At 39.3% G+C, this 20,043-nt stretch overlaps 1 protein-coding gene across 1 annotated transcript; it reads left to right on the top strand.

The window, feature by feature from the left end:
- Positions 1-5,533: 5,533 nt before the first annotated feature.
- Positions 5,534-19,149, top strand: RP2 (RP2 activator of ARL3 GTPase). The gene is made up of 5 exons (XM_088144994.1): positions 5,534-5,782; positions 9,228-9,893; positions 11,527-11,641; positions 16,102-16,187; positions 16,908-19,149. The coding sequence occupies exons 1-5, from the start codon at positions 5,648-5,650 to the stop codon at positions 16,989-16,991; spliced, it is 1,086 nt and encodes a 361-aa protein (XP_088001120.1). The 5' UTR covers positions 5,534-5,647; the 3' UTR covers positions 16,992-19,149.
- Positions 19,150-20,043: the final 894 nt, after the last annotated feature.

The raw sequence follows: 20,043 nt of genomic DNA, 5'->3' as shown, positions 1-20,043 counted from the left end.
TAGAGCTGCTCCATCTTTGGCTGCAAAGTATATAATCAATCTGGTTTCGGTATTGACCATCTGGTGATGTCCATGTGTAGAGTCGTCTCTTGTGTTGTTGGAAAAGAGTGTTTGCTATGACTAGCTTGTTCTCTTGACAGAACTCTGTTAGCCTTTGCCCTGCTTCATTTTGTACTCCAAGGCCAAACTTGCCTGTTATTCCGATTACTCCTTGACTTCCTACTTTAGCATTCCAATCCCCTATGATGAAAAGGACATCTTTTTTTGGTGCTAGTTCTAGAAGGTGTTGTAGGTCTTCATAGAAGCGGTCAACTTCAGCTTCTTCAGCATCAGTGGTTGGGGCATAGACTTGGATGACTGGGATGTTGAACGGTTTGCCTTGGATACGCACTGAGATCATTCTGTCGTTTTTGAGGTTGTACCCCATTACTGCCTTTCCCACTCTCTTATTGACTATGAGTGCAACTCCATTTCTTCTAAGGGTTTCTTGCCCACAGTAGTAGATATAATGGTCACCCGAATTAAATTCACCCATTCCCGTCCATTTCAGTTCGCTGATTCCCAAGATGTCGACGTTCAATCTTGTCATCTCATGTTTGACCACATCCAGCTTGCCTTGGTTCATAGATCTTACATTCCAGGTACCTATACAATATTGTTCTTTACAGCATCGGACCTTCTTTTCGCTTCCAGATACATCCACAGCTGAACGTCCTTTCGGCTTTGGCCCAGCCGCTTCACTCTTTCTGGAGCTACTTGGAATTGCCCTCCGCTCTTCCCCAGTAGCATATTGGACACCTTCCGACCTGAGGGGCTCATCTTCCGGCGTCATATCTTTTAGCCTTTTAACATTGTCCATGGGGTTTTCTTGGCAAGGATACTGGAGTGGGTTGCCATTTCCTTCTCCAGTGGACCACATTTTGTCAGAACTCTCTGTCATGACCTGTCCGTCTTGGGTGGCCCTGCACGGTATAGCTCATGGCTTCACTGAGTTACGCAAGCCCCTTCGCCACGACAAGGCAGTGATCCATGAAGGGGAGCTTCTTGATAGTGTATTATAATCAACTGGACTAAATAATTCCTTGGAGACTTCTAGCAGTAATTCTCAAAGAGATTGATGATGTTTACTGCATTGTCTGTTGAGAACAGTCATATTAACCAAGAATAAGGTGTTGGTTCACCCCCTTCTCAAGAAAACATTGCTAGACCCAACCATACTGGACAACTTTTATCCAGTATCCAACCTTCCCTTTTTAGAAGGTGGTGGTACAACAGCTTCAGAAGATCCTGGATGAAACAGATTATCTGGAACCATTTCAGTTGGGTTTCAGGCCTGGGTATGGGACTCACAGCATTGGTTGCATTTTTGGATGACCTTTGGCATGAGTAGGATTGGGGTAGTGCATCCATTCTTGCTTTTCTTGACTTTTCAGCAGCTTTTAATACCATCAACCATAGCCCCCTTCTGGACCGGCTCTGGATATTGGGGTTGGGCGGCACTATATTGTGCTGGTCCTCCTTCCTTACTGGGGTCGGTTCCAGTAAGTGTTGATTGGGAGCGAGAGGTCCCGCCTTCTGCCCCTGCTTTGTGGGATTCTGCAGGATTTGGTACTCCACTCCTGTTTTAACATCTACTTGAACCCATTGGGTGAGGTATTGTCAGTTTGCTGAAAATACCCAGCTTTATGTCTCCTCTCTTAGTAAATTTAAGTGATGCTGTTGAGGTTCTGTCCCAGTGTCTGGAGGTTGTAGGGGCTTGGATGGGGAACAACATGCTCCAGTTTAACCCTAGCAAGACTGAGTGGCTTTCGGTTTTGGGGCATGCAGGTTCTAAGGGCTTATCTTTGGTTCTGGATGGGGTGGCACTACCCCAAACAGACCTTGTGCACAAACTGGGGGTTCCCCTGGACTTACAACTCCCGCTCAAACAGCAGGTGGCAGCCATGACCAGGAGGGCCTTTGTGCAATTTCATGTTGTGAAGTTGTGCTTGTTCCTGGACTGGGAGGCTCTGCTCAGAGTTACTCATATGGTGATCATCTCTTGGATTACTATAATGTGCTCTACTTGGGGCTGCCCTTAAAGAACATCCAGAAGCTACAGCTGGTACAAAATGAGGCATAGTAGGCAGTTAGGTGCACTCCTCAATCAGCACACATTACACCTCTGCCCTATGAGCTTTGTTGGTTGCCAATATATTCATGGGTTCAATTGAAGGTGCTCATAATGACCTATAAACCCTATATGGCATGAGGAAGGTTTATTTGAGGGACCACTTCTCCCCAGTTACATCAATCCATCCCATCAGATCTGGCAGAAGCATGTTACGGGTCCCATCTATGAAAGAGTGTCATCTGGTGAGACCCAGGAAGACAGCTTTTTCTGCCATGGTGTCCGCCTTTTGGAACATAATTCCCCCAGATCTTAGATTGACTGCAACCCTGCTGGCCTTCAGGTAGGTCCTGAAGACATGGCTTTGCCATCGTACTTGGGGGTTTGGCAATGGTTAGAAGCTTTTAGAGTGGTTGGAGTGAGATTTTGCTGCTGATCATGGTTATTTTTTTTAAATGTGATTATTGATTATTTTGTGCATTGTATATCTGTTTTAACTTATTTTTATTTGTTAATTTTAACTGCCCACTTAGTTAGGTGGATGAGCGGCAATACAAATTGAATAAATGAATATTAATTTTATTCAAAACTGATTAAATTATATACATTTAAATGCCAACAAGTACAAAATTAGGGCATAAAGACTTTGTAGCATGATCCAATATAGACCTCAGGAAATCCTATGTAAATTTACTGAAAATATGTTCTACTAAATCCAGTAACATTTACTTATTAAACATGCATAAAATAGGTTTACATGTCCTTTGAAATAATTGGTTTTTATTTGACTAAGTACACACAGATTTATACTACTCTGTATCATAAAGGAAGGTTAGCAATTTCTTTTCTCAGGACCTAAGGTACCGGACCACATGCTTGGTAACATGAGATAATAAAGATAATACAAAAGCAGATCCATAAACTATTTATCACCTAGGCTACATTTTCAATCCGATCCGACTATGAGTTCATCAGCTGCAATGGAATTCTAATTTCAAGAACTGAAAGGTCACAATTGATCAAGAGATTACTTCCTCTCATTAGCTGAAAATTAAGTAGGCCTTTTGGATTATCTTGCAATTAATCCACACAAAAAGGGAATAATCAGCAGCTATAACAATGTATAGCTATATCCCTTGAACATATTGGACAGACTATAGAGAATGAGTTCTAAGACCACAATACAATCAGACTGGGATGACTGTTTCCTTCCTTTGGCTCTGGTAGTCAACCCACCTTCTCTGTACCTATTTAGGATGCTCCTTTACAAAGGAAGAAAACCCATATCATAGAGAAATAAGGGGTGTCTAGACACACATTTTCTCACACTGCAGTTAAGAGCTGTTGCAGTTGACTTCCTCTTGCTTCTAATAGGACTAAATTATAAATTGTGCCCTGTTTGCTTCATATAGGATGCTGCTGTAGTTTATTCTACATCAAGAAAAAGAATAGAAGCTATTAAAGTTAATAATAATATGTTTTAAATATCATTTCCATGTTATAAATGCTGTCTTCTCAACAAGCAAATAGCACAGGTAACAAATTACCACAGAAGACATGAATTATATTTTACAATTATTTCCTTTAACATTTATATGTATTTAATATTTCTTGAATTCAGATGTACTTATGGTTAGTACCTTGTTGGCTTTGTTTGGATTTGAAAGTGAACCATCAGACTTCCTTGGTACTTGAACGATAGACACCAGAAAATGCTAGAGCCACAGGTTAGAGTGAGGAGTAAGAGAACTCCCTTCTCTGGAGAAGAAAATGGCAAGAAAACTGTTTGGATATATCTAGATTGTGATCAGGAGCTGCGGTTTTACTTGAGGCCCTCTTTTTTATTTTTATTTTTTTTACTCCTGGTTAGGTACACACAGGACAGCTGCCTTAACTCTTCACACATTTTTAATAGGGACTTCATACTTCAGACTCATTGGGAGCCAGGCAGCATACAAATTTAATAAATAAAATGCTGTCTGATCATCAAGCAGTTACCTAGTAAAATGCTGAGTTAGATGTTACTGACTAAATAAATACACAAGGGATTTTAGTTCTGTAATGTAGAGGTTAAAAGCATCAGGGCTGAATCCGGAAAACAGCGAGTTCCAGTCCTGCCTTCAGTACAAAGCTAACTCTGAAATTTTGTACAGGTACCAGTCACTGTCTCAGCCATGGGAAGAAGGCACGGGCAAACCACTTCAGAACACATTGCCAAGAAAACTGCAGGACTTGGGCAACTGCCAGAGTCAAAATTGACTTGAAGGTACAAAACAAAAAACTATGCTGGTATTGAGTGATTGATTATGCCCCATCCAGATGTTGTCAACTCTTAGCAACCATAGATTTTTCTCCATGATTTGTCCCTAACCTGGTCTTTCAAGTCTTCCAATGGCGCACCCATCACCACTCTGACTGAGTCCATCCACCTTGCTGCTGGTCATCCTCTTCTCTTTCCTTCCATCTTTCCCAGCATTAAAGCCTTCTCCAGAGAGCTAGTTCTTCACATGTGTCCAAAGTAGGATAATTTGAGCCTGGTCATTTGTGCCTCAAGTGAGAACTCTGGGCTGAATGCTAACGTTTATCATAACAATCTTTATAGAGCAACCTTTTGTTTCCTTAGAAGTCCCATTACATTCGGTGGAAACCTCTTCCCAAGTAAGGGGGCATACAAACTGCATTTTGCCCATTCGGCTTTGGGATGTGCAATAAAAAAAAAGTTTGTCTAACAGTAAAATGGTATACTGTAAAGAGAACCAGAATAGAACATTCACCTTGGCAACTGAAAACTTGCTGGAGCTTTCCAGACGGAGATTAAATCTTTATAGGATATGCTGTAAGTACATAATCGAACAGCCGATCGTTCCAGTTCATAGCATAATCCACCATGCTTTACTACACCCTGGAAAGCAGGATTCCACTCGGATAAAGGTTCACGTGCAGGTGATCTTAAAGGCTGGTAACATTCCTTGTATACTGTCCGGTCTTTGTGCATCTGCAGAATGCCTTTTTCCGCACCGCGTAGCCTGTGCGCACACCCTTCTCGAGGCTCAAGCAGCAGCGTAGGGTTCAATTCGCATATTTGAGCCTATGTGTAAAAACGCCCTCGCCGCCCCGCCCCTTCCCGCGCCTCCTCCCCTTTCTGCCAGCAACAGCAACAAACCACGGCGCGCGCAGAATGGCGGCGGCGGCGGCGCCTCGCTCTTTTTACCGACAATTCTTTCCCCGGCTTCCAGCCACGGGACCGACGGCGAGGAGCGCGGGCGACGTCGTGCCTCGTTATTAGCCAGCGAACCAGATTGACGGAAACCTTTGGAGCGCTGACACGATGCTGATTGGGAGAAATGGCGGGAGGGAGGAGCCGCAGTCGCCATGGGAAACGGGTGAGGTAGAAGCCGGAAGCAGGCGCTTCAAGTTGAGGGCGGGGCATATTCGCTTATACTTCCTTCGCGGGAGCCGCTGGGGCTGGTTGGGGAGAGGCGCTGTGGCGTGAGGGTGTCTGTTGGGCGTGCATGTTGTAAGGCGAAGGAGCGGATTATGGGCTGTTTCTTCTCGAAGAAGAGGAAGCAGGCCAAGGAGCCGACGGCTGGCGCGGAGAGCGGGGACCGGAACGGCCCTGTGTCCGCGGAGGCCGACAAGCAGCCGCAGTATAGCTGGGACCAGCGAGCCAAGGTAACTGCTATTTCCTTCTTTTAAAGCGGCCGTCCGGGGGGGTGGGGCAGCCGCCCAGCGCGAGGGCTTCTTCCTCTTCTTCGCTGGCTGCGCTTGCACAACATGTTGGAGTCAAGGGGGCTCGGCTCGTGGCGTGTCGCGCGAACTTCGCCGGCTGGGGCTAGATCACGGTTCAGAGTATCGTGTGAACCGTCAGCTGAGTTGATTCCGCTTACTGCGAGGTAGCATACTGAGGGAACACGAGCGTTTCCTCTCTGTTTCCAAGGAGATTTTCCTAACTTCGGTTTTCTCCAAACGGCTGCCACTTTAGTTCTGTTGGGAGCAGAACTCTTAAAATGTCGGCTGTGGATTATGGTGACTGAGTATTCTGGGTGTTGTACGGGTTGAGGAAGCTCGCTTTAGCCCACCTAACACCACCACGACCGTGGCCGGAATCCTCGCAGTGTTTTTCCTTGCTTGTTTGGTCTGTGCAGATTATTTCTGTGAATGACAGACGCTGCTCGTGTGGCGAATGGGTATTATCTGCGGTTTCTCCGGGATTGAAAGGTTATTCCTGCCATCTCAAGAGACTTGTGAATAGATACTCTTTACCAGCCTCTAACTGTCCTGGTAAATTTGAAGAATTGTGACAGGCTTCCTTTGTGGTGTGAAGATTTCCAGCCTTAAGAAACAGTGAGGTGGGCTTGGGCAGATAAATGGTATTTAAATTAGATTATAATAATGTATTAGTGCATGGATGTCATAGATTAATACAGTAGCAAAGCTAGAGATAATGTCAAATCTACTATATGTGACTTTCTCTGTGGCTAATTGAGATTTTGTATTCAGTTACATCTTAACTACTTCTTCCATTTACTTTATACAGTTCCTCTTGTTCAGTACATTCATGTAATACTGAACAAGAGGAAAATTCATGATAACCTTCCTTTCACCACTTCCCTTTTCTTGCTTCTTTAAATAATAAGACTAATGGACTAATTTTAACAAGTTCATGCATAATTATATTTCTGGTAGTTTTATTTACTGACTCCAATGACTTGGAACAACCAGACACAATTAAAAGTTTAAAAAAGAAAATGAAGTGCAAGAATCAACAGAATCTGATAGGCATATAATCAGCAGCAGGCAATATACAACCTCTTTTTGAAGTAAATAAAAAGCTTAAATTATCTACCAGGGGCCCTTTAGAGGTAACAGATTTCAGCTCATAGTTTTGAAGTGCAGGCACAAGTTAGTGAAAGTATCACAAACTAGTTTTGCATTGCCACAACCTTTCTTGTTGACCTCTGTTGTATCAATCTAGTCTGTGTTGGACTTGGTAGATATTTAAACCTGATGGTGATAGTTCAGAGCACATCAATGTATTCTTGTGTACATAATCTAAGATGTAATGATCTTCCCTTGTTTTCTATCTAGCTGTCTCTTGTGTATAAGGAATGAGACTGCAGGTAGTGACACAAGCTTTTAATATTCCCAGTTGGTTCTTTGTTTTTTTTGATAAGCAAAGATGTATGGAAGCTTCCCTTTCAAGGTACATAACACAGACCCAGGATTTTGTTCTCCTTCAACTTTCTCCTTCAACTGTCCTCTACATTTGGTGCTTAAGGAAACTTTGAAATATTGTTTGACTCATTTCCTTGAGTTATGAAAATAACTTCTCTATAATTTGCAATATACAAAGGCTGGAAGTTTTTAAGGACTGTCCATGTGCATTCTGGGGTAGGATTATGGCTTTATTTGTCATATTTATGATTTGCTTGCTCCTTTGACTTGGCAGTCTAGCCTACCACCTTGGGATTTCCAGGTGATTTCCTTTCCAAGCATATCAGGCCAAATATTGCTTAATTTTTCAAGAACCACCAAGGCTAGGTGATTTCTTTCACCTGCTATTCTTAAAAGTTGCGGGAGCACCAAATGTTTAAAAGTAAAATATGGTTGTGTATTTTTCCCCTGAAAACAAATACAAATACAGTATTCTGAATATAAATATTGAATATTAATATTTAAATATATTTAACACATTCATTTTCACAAATTCGTACATATTAATGTATGCTTCCTTTTTTCCTTTTGATTTTGTTAATTTATTTTCCTGGTTTCCTAACAAGCATCCTTTTAATTTGGCCGCCACCTATTTTCCTGTGCTGTCCAAGTTACCTGTAACTTTTAAATGTTTGGTCCTGCTTATGGATGTAATACCAATATCTAGATTTATAAATGTATTTTGAATTTAAAAACAAATTGCAGAAATTAATGGCATCCTCCCACTTTTAAGTCGTTTGTATCTTTCCATTTTTATATTTCAAATGCCATTTCTCATCAACTGGAGTTTTAGAATGGATTATGTCAAGTCATGAGTTTTAACTTGTCCTAATATTATCAGGAAGAATTGGAATTAAGCTAAAGGAAGCTGACCTAATATTAAAACATCTTAAATGGGGAGTACAAATATTACATAATGGAATAATTTAGCTTTGATTTTGATATCCATTTGAAAGCGGGCTTTGCTTTTTGTTTCTTGACATGATGGGGGAAGGTTTAAGGCTTGAGAAAGCTAAGCTAAATTGAAATGCTGCTTTAAAAGCTGATAGTATGTGGGAATTACACTGTTCTGTCATTGACATAGTCCTGCCAACTTAGCAGAACAACTCTGTATTTTCAGACTAGGCCAATTAGTTGTGACACAGCTTCTCTATTTCACTTGGCTTAATTTCAGTTAGCACCCACTGTTTTCCTGTTTATATTTTGGATTTACAATAATGTATAAGAAACAAACTGTATACGTTTTATTTTTCTTTTATCTGGTTAAAATGTGATTCTATTTTTTCGGTATTCTCTATGAATGGAATATGTGATGTGATCCCTCAAAATGTGATACATGCATTGTCTAGAACCTATATATTTATATAACTCTGGCTAACTACATAATTAAAACAAATAACATTTAATTTTAAGACAATTGTTATGCTTTTGTGATAAAATCTATCATACTTTTAAATGTAAATTTGGTGTGTATATTTAATGGTGCATTTCAACATTATGTTCAGAAGTACAATTCTATTACCAGCTTGCAAAAAATCCTTGATCATCAATAAACTTAAACCACTAAATACTTGTCTTTCTTTCATTTTATCTTATACTGTCACCTTTTAATTATATAGTATTTTACCAGTCAATAGTCTATTTGAATTGTGCATACGGAATACTGTTCTGTATTGATCAACAATTTGTAAGCTCTTAATAGATGTCTGACTAACAATATCTTTTCCTCAGTCTCTTCAGCAATGGAGTAGGAATGGTGACTACCTTAAGACAAATAAAATAACGATGCTAGATATTCTGCCTAATATAGCAAATATCAATTCTAAATTATTTCTGAGCTGAACTAAAATGTTCTTACCTTTTAAGAATATACCTTGATTATGTAATTTTGCTTTTGTTCTAGATTGATCCTAAAGATTACATGTTTTCTGGACTCAAGAATGAAACAATAGGACGTTTACCTGGGAAAGTTGCAGGGCAACAGTTTGTCATTCAGGACTGTGAGAATTGCAATATATATATATTTGATCATTCTGCTACAATCACTGTTGATGATTGTACAAACTGCCAAATCTTTCTAGGACCTGTAAAAGGCAGTGTATTTTTCCGTGACTGCAAAGACTGTAAATGTGTAGTGGCATGCCAACAGTTTCGTACTCGAGACTGCAGAAAGATAGAAGTATTTCTGTGCTGTGCCACCCAACCCATTATTGAATCTTCTACAGGTATGAAATTTGGATGTTTCCAGTACTATTATCCAGAGCTGGCTTTGCAGCTGAAAGATGCTGGGCTAAGCATCTTCAACAACACATGGAGCAATATCCATGACTTCACACCAGTTTCAGGAGAAAATAATTGGGGTCTTCTAGCTGAGGATGCTTTAGTTCAAGACTATGTAGCATTGCCAACTACTGAAGAACTAAAAGCTGTGAGGATTTCAACTGATGTCAACAGGAGCATAATTCCGGTAACACAGGGAGGACGGCAAAAAAAAAGTGAGGAATCTTGCTTAGTAGTGTTTTTTGCTGGAGACTATACAACTGCCAATGCAAGAAAGTTAATTGATGAGGTAAGAAGCAGTGTGCTATAAACCAAAGCTATTTTCCCTTTTAAGAAATTAAAGTATTACAAATCTGTAGCTTTTAAATGGCTATTAGAAGGCATAGTCAAGTTCTGACATGATGCAGGTTCTGTTTTGTATGACTGACAACCTGTGCTTTGCAGTCTGAAAATATATCCTGTAGGATGTAACAGGAGAATAATCCAGAGTGAAATTTGAGGATACACATAAGGGTTGCAGAGGGAGGAGAATCCCACTACCAGAGTAGAAGTCTGCTGGTGCAGCATTAAAGAGAAACTTGTAAGAAGGTGTTTGAAAATCCTCATGTCAAATGTTTTTCCATATCTTTTTTTTTAATTTAGAAAAAAATCAGCACCTGTGCAGAAAATATCAAACTAAATTCTTTGATCTATGGTTGGAATTAGGATCTTGTTCTACAGCAAGTGTGTTTGTCCTAGGGCAGAGGTGCAAAAAAAATGGTCCAGGAGCCACATGCAGACTTCTATAGTATCCAGAGTGGGAGGTGCCAAACGTTGGATTTTCATTGCCTTTTAAAGAGTCTTAAGGTACAAAATAGATACCTTAAGCCTTTGCAAATGCTTAAATCTCTTTCCCAAAAGAGCTTTGGCACCTCTTGTTATGTTACGTTATCTATTACACAAAGCTGCTATGGACCTCAGGCCAGCAGAAGTTGTGCATTCTTCTTCTAAGGTGAAGAAGGAATTGGAAATTTAGTAGAGCCCCTTTTTGCTTCTGAAATAATAGTGAATTATCATGGAAAAGCTAATTAGTAACAAATTTACACTGCTAGCTGTTTCGTCACAGTACATACAGACATAATAATACATAACCAGATTTCAGAATTAAAAGAGGCATCACTTTAATTGCTGCAGAAGTGAACAATCAGGTTGCACATTTGTGATTATCATAAGGATAATTTTTGCACATAGTACACTCCTGCTATCTGAAATAAACATACATCTGATTCACACATCAGTTTTGACTATTTACTGATTTGTAAAGGTCAGTTCTAGTCCTGCCTTAGGCATGAAAGCCGGCTGGATGTCTCAGACTCTGACATCAGGCTAGGGTGACAAGCCGGTTGGTCAATTCCTGTTGCAACCAATGGCAACATTTGGTTGATCCAAAAAAAAAAAAGTGGACCCTGCACCTGCTAGGAAGAAAAAAAAGTGACTGACTAGCAGTACTTTAGAAGCATACAGATTCATCCCCCTGCTTATTACAGGAATCCAAATTAATTCATCTGGGCATTTGAAGTACTTTGAATTGTTATACATTGTCAAAAATAATCTACTCTCTGTTAGACCCCATCTTTCTCACTGACTGATGGTTCATTTTCTGACTTCCATATGTCACATCCAAGCTATTTCTGAACCACATAAAGGCGCAGAGCTCTTTACATAGTTCAGTGTTGTTTATGTATTTTTTCCCAATTTATTGTGACTTAAAGGAGATACAGATGGCTGTAGACAATGGGGAAATTACTGTGTGGGAAGAAGCATTTGCATAAAAATAAGAAATAGGTGATTTGGTTTTCTAAGCAGGATTATTTCCATATGTTGTACATTGCAAATTGTATATTAAAAATGTACATATTCTAATTCTTATTGAAATTCAATAGATGACTGGCAAAGGCTTTTGGCTGGTACAGACTAAAGAAGTTTCAATGAAAGCTGATGATGCTCAGCGAGTGTTCCAGCAAAAGGCATCTGAATTCATCCCTTTACTTGAAAAAGGTATAACTCTTTGAAAAATTAAAACCTTGAAAAATTAAAACTTTTACTTAAATCAATGTAATTCCTAAGGCAGAGGGCAATGGAAATTATATTGTACATAAACCTTTTTTAAAAACCCTGTCACTAAATGGTACAGGTCACTTGCAAGTGAAGCTCATGCCAAAGTTTTGTTTTATTTTTTTGCTACAAATAAATAACAGATAAAGATTATTTGTAAAAGCTATACTATCAAAATTATTCTTGAAGGGAATACAGCAATATGCTGATCTCTTTGCAAAGCTGAATTTTAATAACACTTTCTGGACTTGATACTGATCAGCTACAATACATTTTTAATTGTATAGTTTACCAGAACTGTAGCAATGCTGCAACAAATGTAATTCTGTAAAAAGAATAAGCAGGCCCAATAAGAAGTGTGCATTGTTCCAATATCACAGAGCAGTATTTAGCTCTAGATACGGTAGATGTTGCTGTATCCAAGTAACAATTCCAGTAGTCCAGTATTCTTCAAATTTAAAAGAGTAATGGATTCTCCCATGGTGTAGGTAGTCCTTGAGTTATAACCATTTGTTCAGTGACCATTCGAAGTTACAACGGTGCTGAAAAAAGCGCTGGTGCATGCGAGTGAGCGAAGGCGGAAGTAGAGTGAAGAAGCCCCTGAGCCGCAGCATGGCAAGCAGCCCCAGACCCTTGTAGTTCTGGGGCTGCTTGCTGCCCCACAGGGTGGCCAAAAGGGCAGAGATGGGAAGGAAGATATGCAGGTGGGAGGAGTTGGAGACAGTCCCTTACCTTACTGAGCTCAATATTGGGAGGGACTAACCTGGAATGGCTTGGATTGAGATGGATCTTCAGCTAACAATCTATGGAATTCATTTAATGACAGCAATGGGTAATGCCAGGATTGCCATTGCTAAGCGATCTTGCTTTATGACCTTCTCGCTTAGCGATGGAAATTCTGGTCCCAATTGTGGTCATAAGTCAAGGACTACCTGTATAAGGTTAGACTTTGCTTTGAAGATACTTTAATTATTCAAAACAAAATTTGGTCCTGAGTTTAGAAAAATTCCCCCCCACCTCACCCCAGAAAAACAGGTAGGGAAAAAGTATAACCAGACAAATATCCAGTGTGTCAAGTTAGGATGGCCAACTTTACCTGAAATCAATCCTGGAGACTTCTCTCAACAAATGTGTGCATGGGACACACAGGCATATGTACACATGTGTTTGGGTGTATATACTTGCTAGAATCTGCATTCCTAAAAAAAACAAGGTCAAGAGAAAAATAATATTAATGTAAAAATACTTATATTTGGCTATAAAATAAGGTACCCTGCTCAAGGAATAGATTCCTCCATCAACATGTACAATCATATTCTCACATGGAACACTCTCATATGCAGACACATTCTCCTTCCAGGATAAAACAGGAAAAAAGCTGCATGGAGATAGGAAGGAGTGGGAGGAAACAAAACTGGATGGAGATGACATAAAGTGGGAACGGGATAGGGAAGAAAAATAAAAGATGCCATGTTTCAGCATTACAGAAAGAATTAAATCCACTAGGCAAGCAGCCCCTTCCAAGTAGTGGCTGATCTTAAGAGCTTGATGTCTTCAGCCACTTGCCCCTCTGCCCATTTGCTCAATTTCAGCTGTAGCTTATTCTCAGGGACTGTAGGATGACCCCCCTCCCAACTTACAGGTAATGTTTGAGGGCGAGGACATATTTCCTGTTAGTAAATATACTTTTTTTATCAGCTTTTTTTTCCCTTTCATAAAAGGGGGGATATACAGCATCTTTTATTTACTTTTTTACCATATCCTATATAAAGGATCTCTGAGCAGTTTACAGAATATAAAATATGCAATAGCAACAATACAATACAATAAAACATACAAAATTATATACATAAAGGTACAGGGGGATGGAAAACAGAAGCAGAAACAAACAAGAAACCTCAAACTTATCCAGCATTCAAACAGAGAAGGTCTCTGAAGAGAGATGTCTTCAACAAGTGCTTTGGCACTGTAAGATTAGAGCTTCATGAGCTTCAAGGGTGTGATCATTCTATAGTGTAGGTGCTACTACACAGAAAGCCCACCTGTGACAGACTGCAAGATGACACTGCATGCATTTGGCAGACATAGCAGAACCTCCCCAACAATCAGCAATTGACCTGATGGGCGGCCCATCAGGATTCTGATCCAAACATATAAATTTTAAGCAAAACCCTGAATTTGGCTCAGTAGCTAATTGAAAGCTAGTATAGTTACTTCAGCAGAGATGAAGGTACAAGGTGATATACCTCACTCAGCAATCTGATTACTGCAGTCTACATCACTGCAGCTTTTAGATCAAATGGAAGGGAAACTCCACATAGATTACATTGTAGTTATCCAAGCATAAAGTCATCAGTCTATGGACAACAGTAGTATTTTCATATGTAAGTTGCCCCCGAGTCACAATTTATTTATTTATTTATCAGATTTGTCACCACCCATCTCGTTAAATGACTCTGGGCAGTTTACAAAACAAAATCAATTAAAATTACATTATTACAATAATAAATACAAAATAAAAAGATCCAAAGTAATTGGTGATCACTCAGGGAGCGTCATTGAGGCACTAGCCACCCCCAGGATTAGGTAGAGTTGTTATCCCCCCATGCAAGCTGACAGAGCCAGGTCAATTTTTTCTGGAAAGCCAGTAGGGTAGGGGCCTGCTGCACCTCTGGGGGGAGAATGTTCCAAAAGGCTGGAGCAGTAGCAGAGAAGGCTCTCCTCCTGGGCCCCGCCAGTTGACATTCTTTCGTTGACAGGACCCGCAACATGCCCTCTCTACCTGACTGGGTGGGACAAGTTGATGTGATGGGGGTAAGATGGTCCTTCAGGTAACCTGGACCCATGCCACATAGGGCTTTAAAGGTGATAACTAACACTTTGAATTGGACCCGGAAGCAGACTGGGACCCAATGCAGCTCGCGTAGTAAAGGTGTTACATGTGCCGTTCTTGGGGCACTCAAAATTATCCACGCGGCCGCATTTGTATACAGCGCCTCTGTATCCGGGATTTTGTCATCTTTGGTGCTGGATGGGGTGGCACTGCCCCAGACAGACCCAGTGCGTAATCTGGGGGTCCTCCTAGACTCATGGCTCCTGCTTGAAGAGTAGGTGGCAGCTGTGGCAAGGAGGGCCCTTGCACAACTTCGGGTTGTGCATCAGTTACGCCCTTTCCTGGATCGGGATGCCCTTCGAACAGTCACTCACACCCTTGTTATCTCCCAGATAGACTACTGCAATGGGGCTACCCTTGAAGAGTATCCGGAAGCTACAGCTGGTCCAGAATGCAGCCACGCGGGCTATTGTTGGAGCCCCAAGGAGGGCCCATGTAACGCCTCTGTTCCGCGAGCTGCATTGGGTGCCAGGTTGCTTCTGGGTCCAATTCAAGGTGTTGGTTATCACCTTTAAAGACCTACATGGCATGGGACCAGGTTATCTAAGGGACCACCTCTCCCCTATGACTTCAACCCATCCCACCCGATCACACAGAGTGGGCATGCTTCGGACCCCCTCAGCGAAACAACTTTGACTGACGGGGTCCAGAAGGCGGGCCTTCTCTGCAGTAGCCCCTGCTCTTTGGAACATTTTGCCCCCAGAGGTGTGATTGGCCCCCACACTCCTGGCCTTCCGTAAGGCTTTGAAGACCTGGTTCTGCCACCTGGCCTGGAGTGGGGAGGGAATACCTCAAGCATGGGGATGACTAGCCCCATAGAGGCCTTCTGTCTTCAGCCTCAGATTTTTCATCCTCTTGGACTGTCCTTCTCCTTTTTAGTAATGTTTTTAATTAATGTTTTATGTATTTACATCTATGTTTTTAATGTTTGTTGTGAATTGCCCAGAGTTCCCCCATTGGGGGGAGATGGGCAATTGAAAAACTAATAAATAAATAAATAAAATTTTGGGCCAGCTGCAGCTTCCAGATACTCTTCAAAGGTAAATTCAAATTTGCCAGTCTGGCAGCCATATAAATCATTTAAATAAATTAATATTAATGAAGTGCAGTTCCAAAGCTCCTGAAGATTATTTTCAGTGGCTTCATATAAAAGTTAAATGGTATTAGGGACCAAATAGTGCTCTATGGCATTCCACTACAGAGCTACCAGAGCCAGAAGTATAGTCATATAATATTGTTTATGCAAGTAGGAGTTAAATCACAGTTAATACAGTGTCCTCAACATACACAATTCAGAAAGGTACCATAGTTGACAGCACCAAAAGTTGCCATGCAATTTATCAGAAAAATATAGGGTTGTACCCCATATCTTCTCCCAACATCCCAGAGCAGATCTGAGGGAAAGGACCACAATGGAGAAAGGATTATTTTGTTCAGTTTACTCTTAGGCAACCAGAGTTGAATACAACTTAATGTTAAAAATACTAAATCTTAATTATTGCTTTTCTAGGTCCTGTTGTTGCTTTAGAGTTTAACGGAGATGGTTCTATAGCAGCCTGTCAAGACATTGTTGTTAATGTCTTCAGTGGAACTAAGGTGAGTAGTGGTGCAGATTCTCCCTGAAAGTATTTTCTGGAACTAATAGCATATTTCTCCAATGTGCTGCTTTCTCCATAGAATTTTACTTTTTTAAAATTGAACTTAATTCTTCCCTTCTTCCCAGAAACTTGGGAGAAATAGGCCCCGGGTATGGTTCTACTTGGTGAGGGTAATAAATAAACACACTATTTCCATTCTGCTTCTGCTGACATCTAAAGTCACATTTGTTTTCCTAACTATCTGTACTGTCGACATCCCCTAGTAACCGGGGTAAAAGAATAATGTCGTCTTAAGTGTTGTCTTTACTAATATGTTTTATATTTTATTGTATATTTTATGAACTTGAAATCTAGATGTAAATCCTTTTAATAAATACATGGTGATACTCCTAACGTCATCCAATTAACTGGGCCCAAAATTTTAACCACTATGTTATGCTAGTTCTTGGAGTGAACAATCAAAAGTAAATAATCTTATGTGTTAGAAGATACCAAGACTGTATCATTTAAGAGATTAGGGATAATATAAGGTTTCTTTTGAAAATAAGAATATAATGTTTTTATTATGTTTGTATCATTCAATTTGCACTTTTAGATTAGCATTCTTAATTTAATAGTAAACCACTTGACTGGCTTATTTTAAAAAAAAAATTAAAATAATTTAAAATTCTGGAGTAAAACCCTTAATTGTGTTTTCTCTTTTTATCCTAAAATACAGGTTTTTGTATCTGAGGACAAGTTGTCTGCTTCAAGAGAAGTAGACAGTTTCTATAATTTTGCTGATATGCAAATGGGAATGTGAAAGAAAAAAAAGCACCTTACTAAAAGATGTCTACTTTCATAGTTGAATTGAGCATTAGGTTTGTACAGCACTCTGAATTAAGTGAAATATTTTGAGGTAAAATAAGAGTTTAGCCTTTTCTTTATAACATTGATTTCTCAAATAACACTGTAAAATTGAAGTAACTTCGTAATCCCTCTTAACTGTGACTATTTCTTTCCTGCATGTTATATTTTAATATTATAATATTTTCAGCTATAATGGTACACTAGATAGAAGTATAGATGTTAGAAAGCTGGTGCATATTGAACAATTTTTATGTATATTTGTATCTTTGGGTGAGCATAAACTCGATTTTGACCATGGTATGCTTTATAAAACTGAACAACCATTAATAACATTAAGTATGTCCTGAAATTTCAAAAAACTTCACACTGAAATCAGTATCATTCATAAGATTTTAATTCTGACTGATTTGTCTCATTTCTATAAAATCAGCAAAGATGAGAAAAATCAATTATTTTAACTTTTGCTCTCAAGTCCTAGGTTCAACAATGGCTTTCAACATTAGATTATGCTTGGATGACATAACAGTCCAAGAAGTGGCATTTGTGGAAACAGGTGGGGCTTTGCTACGGCTTCTGACAAATATTTCCAGCATAGGAATTGTATTGCTCTTGCTGCTGGATCTCTGTGGGCATACTGCTTTAGATTTTTGTGAGGAGTTTATCCAAATATATTCAGTTCATAAATGCAGATCTAAAAGAAGTGAACGTGACCTGCGCTTCTGACCTCCACTTTACTTAATATTCAACATAAAAGGTTACAAACCTGCTTTTAGTTTAGAGTATGTATGACTCAGTTCTGTTTATATCTTGTCTGTAAATTTCAATTTTCAACCCTTCTGGTTTAGTTTGTACATAATGTTAAACCAGGATTCTTTTAACCTAATTGTTTGCCCTGAATCCTTACATGCAAAAAGAGGTTTATTTCTGCAGCAAAGCCCTGTTTTAGTTTTCAAATTCTGTGCTGTTAAATTATTCTTTCTTAGTTTGCACACTACCAAAGTCTTTTTCTGATCCACAGAGATGCAAGGTAACAGCAGCTAGAACAGCACCTCTTCCTACCTCTTTCTCTTTCTCATTTTCTCAGATAATTTCTTCCTTTTTTCCATGCTCAGTTCCTCTCCAAATACCGGGCAGTGGTGGGTATCATAAACAGATTTTGACTGCAGAAAGCTCAGCATAACATTAAGCAAATGGTGATTCTCAGTAAATATGTAAGGCAGAATCCAGGCCACAGAGGAACTCTAATTCAACATCAATATCCACCCATAAACAAATAAAAACAAGCCCAAATGCAGGCATATCACACAAGCCTGCTCCCCCCAAAACCCATACACATATTGAATGACATGATCCTTTAAACTCAAATATAGGCCGCTCCAAAATTTCCTCAGAAACGTAATTATGGTTAAAATGAAGTGTGTACACAAATCTTTCTTCAGTATTTGAGATACATTACCTGAACCACTGAGGTGGTTTAGAATGGTAAAATAAAGATTATGAGAATTAAAAATTAAGATGGTAATGCAATCAGTTTATCACTTATTCAGAATATAGCAAAATGGCTCTTAGCCATGCTGTAGCTGCAGGGGGCTTCCTTTAGTAAATGTAAATGTTGGTGCTTAAGGATTATACTGTAAATTTACTGGTATCTGTAAGACTGATCTTTTACACAACTGTAAAATGGATTTCCTTTTGTGTAGTTAATGTTCTATATGTAAATAATGGTTTCTTTCCTATATTAGCACTTTATGTTGGATAAAGACTTCGTACAGAATTTTTACCTTAAATTTAAATTTTAACAGGAAACAACTATAAGGGGAAAAAAGAGAGAAGAAAACTTCTGCATTGTGCAGTGGACAGCCAATTTGTCTAATCAATAGAGGCATCTCAAACATTTACTTGTTTTTAAATTATCAAAATGGAAGGATTCATGAATTAATTTTTGAATTGTTATGTTTTAGATTTGTTTATGAATGGAATTTATTGGTATCATATAGAATTTAAGAGGGTTTTGTATGTTACAGCTTTTATATACAACTTGTCTAGCATTTGTGAAATGTGTTTTATAATAAATACTTAAATAAAAGCATCCCTTTATTTAAAATGTGGAATGGTATATTGCATTTTTTTTAAAAAAGACCTAGTCAGTGTTGCATATAGTTAAATCTTTAGGTTTATAATCTTATTGTTTATTTTTATTTCAGATAGATTTTGCTGGATCTAATGCTGCTAATCACATTATACAATAAACCCTAATGGGAACATGAAAAATTAGAGACAGGTTGCAAAGATTTAAGCTGCTTAGAAATTGGGGAAGACTGTTCAATAATCTTGCAATAAAATCCTCAGACCATAGGAGTCAGCAAAAAATTCTAGCCATTTGCCTGTTTATTTAAATTCCCCAAGATAAAAATAGAAAAGCAATAAACTTACTAGGTAGGCAACAAGCTTTTTAAGTATCTAAAATGGTTTTTAAGCTCTGAACTTCACTATTCCTTTTGAATCTTTCTGCTCAACCAGCTTCAGCTAAGAGCAACAGAGATGGCACCTACAGTTCCTGTTTTATTAGCTAATGCTGGGAAAATTAAAAGTAACAACCTGAACATAGTACTCAGAATAATCCTCAGATGGCCTTGTTTTGTTGCAGCTTGGAACAAAACCAGTGAGTTTTGTGCAGAGGGGAGGACAAAACTGTTTAGGACGTGGATGTATTGAGTATTCTAAACTCAGAAGAGCCAGTCTGAGCTTGTTATGTTTTGCATGCGTCTAACTCGAGACCAATTCGTATGATTTAATACATTGGTTAGATTTATGGAAGATAAGGCTCACAGCGGCCATATATCATCCTATAAGTCATTTACTACCAGAAAGGACAACAGAGATTATTGTCACGTTAGTGTCCTGTATGAGGATTTCTTACTGGTTCCTAGATGGGCAGTGTGGCCAAAGCTGTAGTAGGCAAACCTTTGCTTTGATCCAGCAGTTTCCCTTTAGCGTTTAAACTT

Source organism: Python bivittatus, unplaced genomic scaffold (assembly GCF_059951505.1).
Source record: "Python bivittatus isolate LINGU-HERP-01145 unplaced genomic scaffold, Pbiv_v1 ctg000350_np1212, whole genome shotgun sequence".
In the NCBI taxonomy this organism is placed as follows: Eukaryota; Metazoa; Chordata; class Lepidosauria; order Squamata; family Pythonidae; genus Python; species Python bivittatus.
This window is presented reverse-complemented; position numbering and strand designations above follow the sequence as displayed.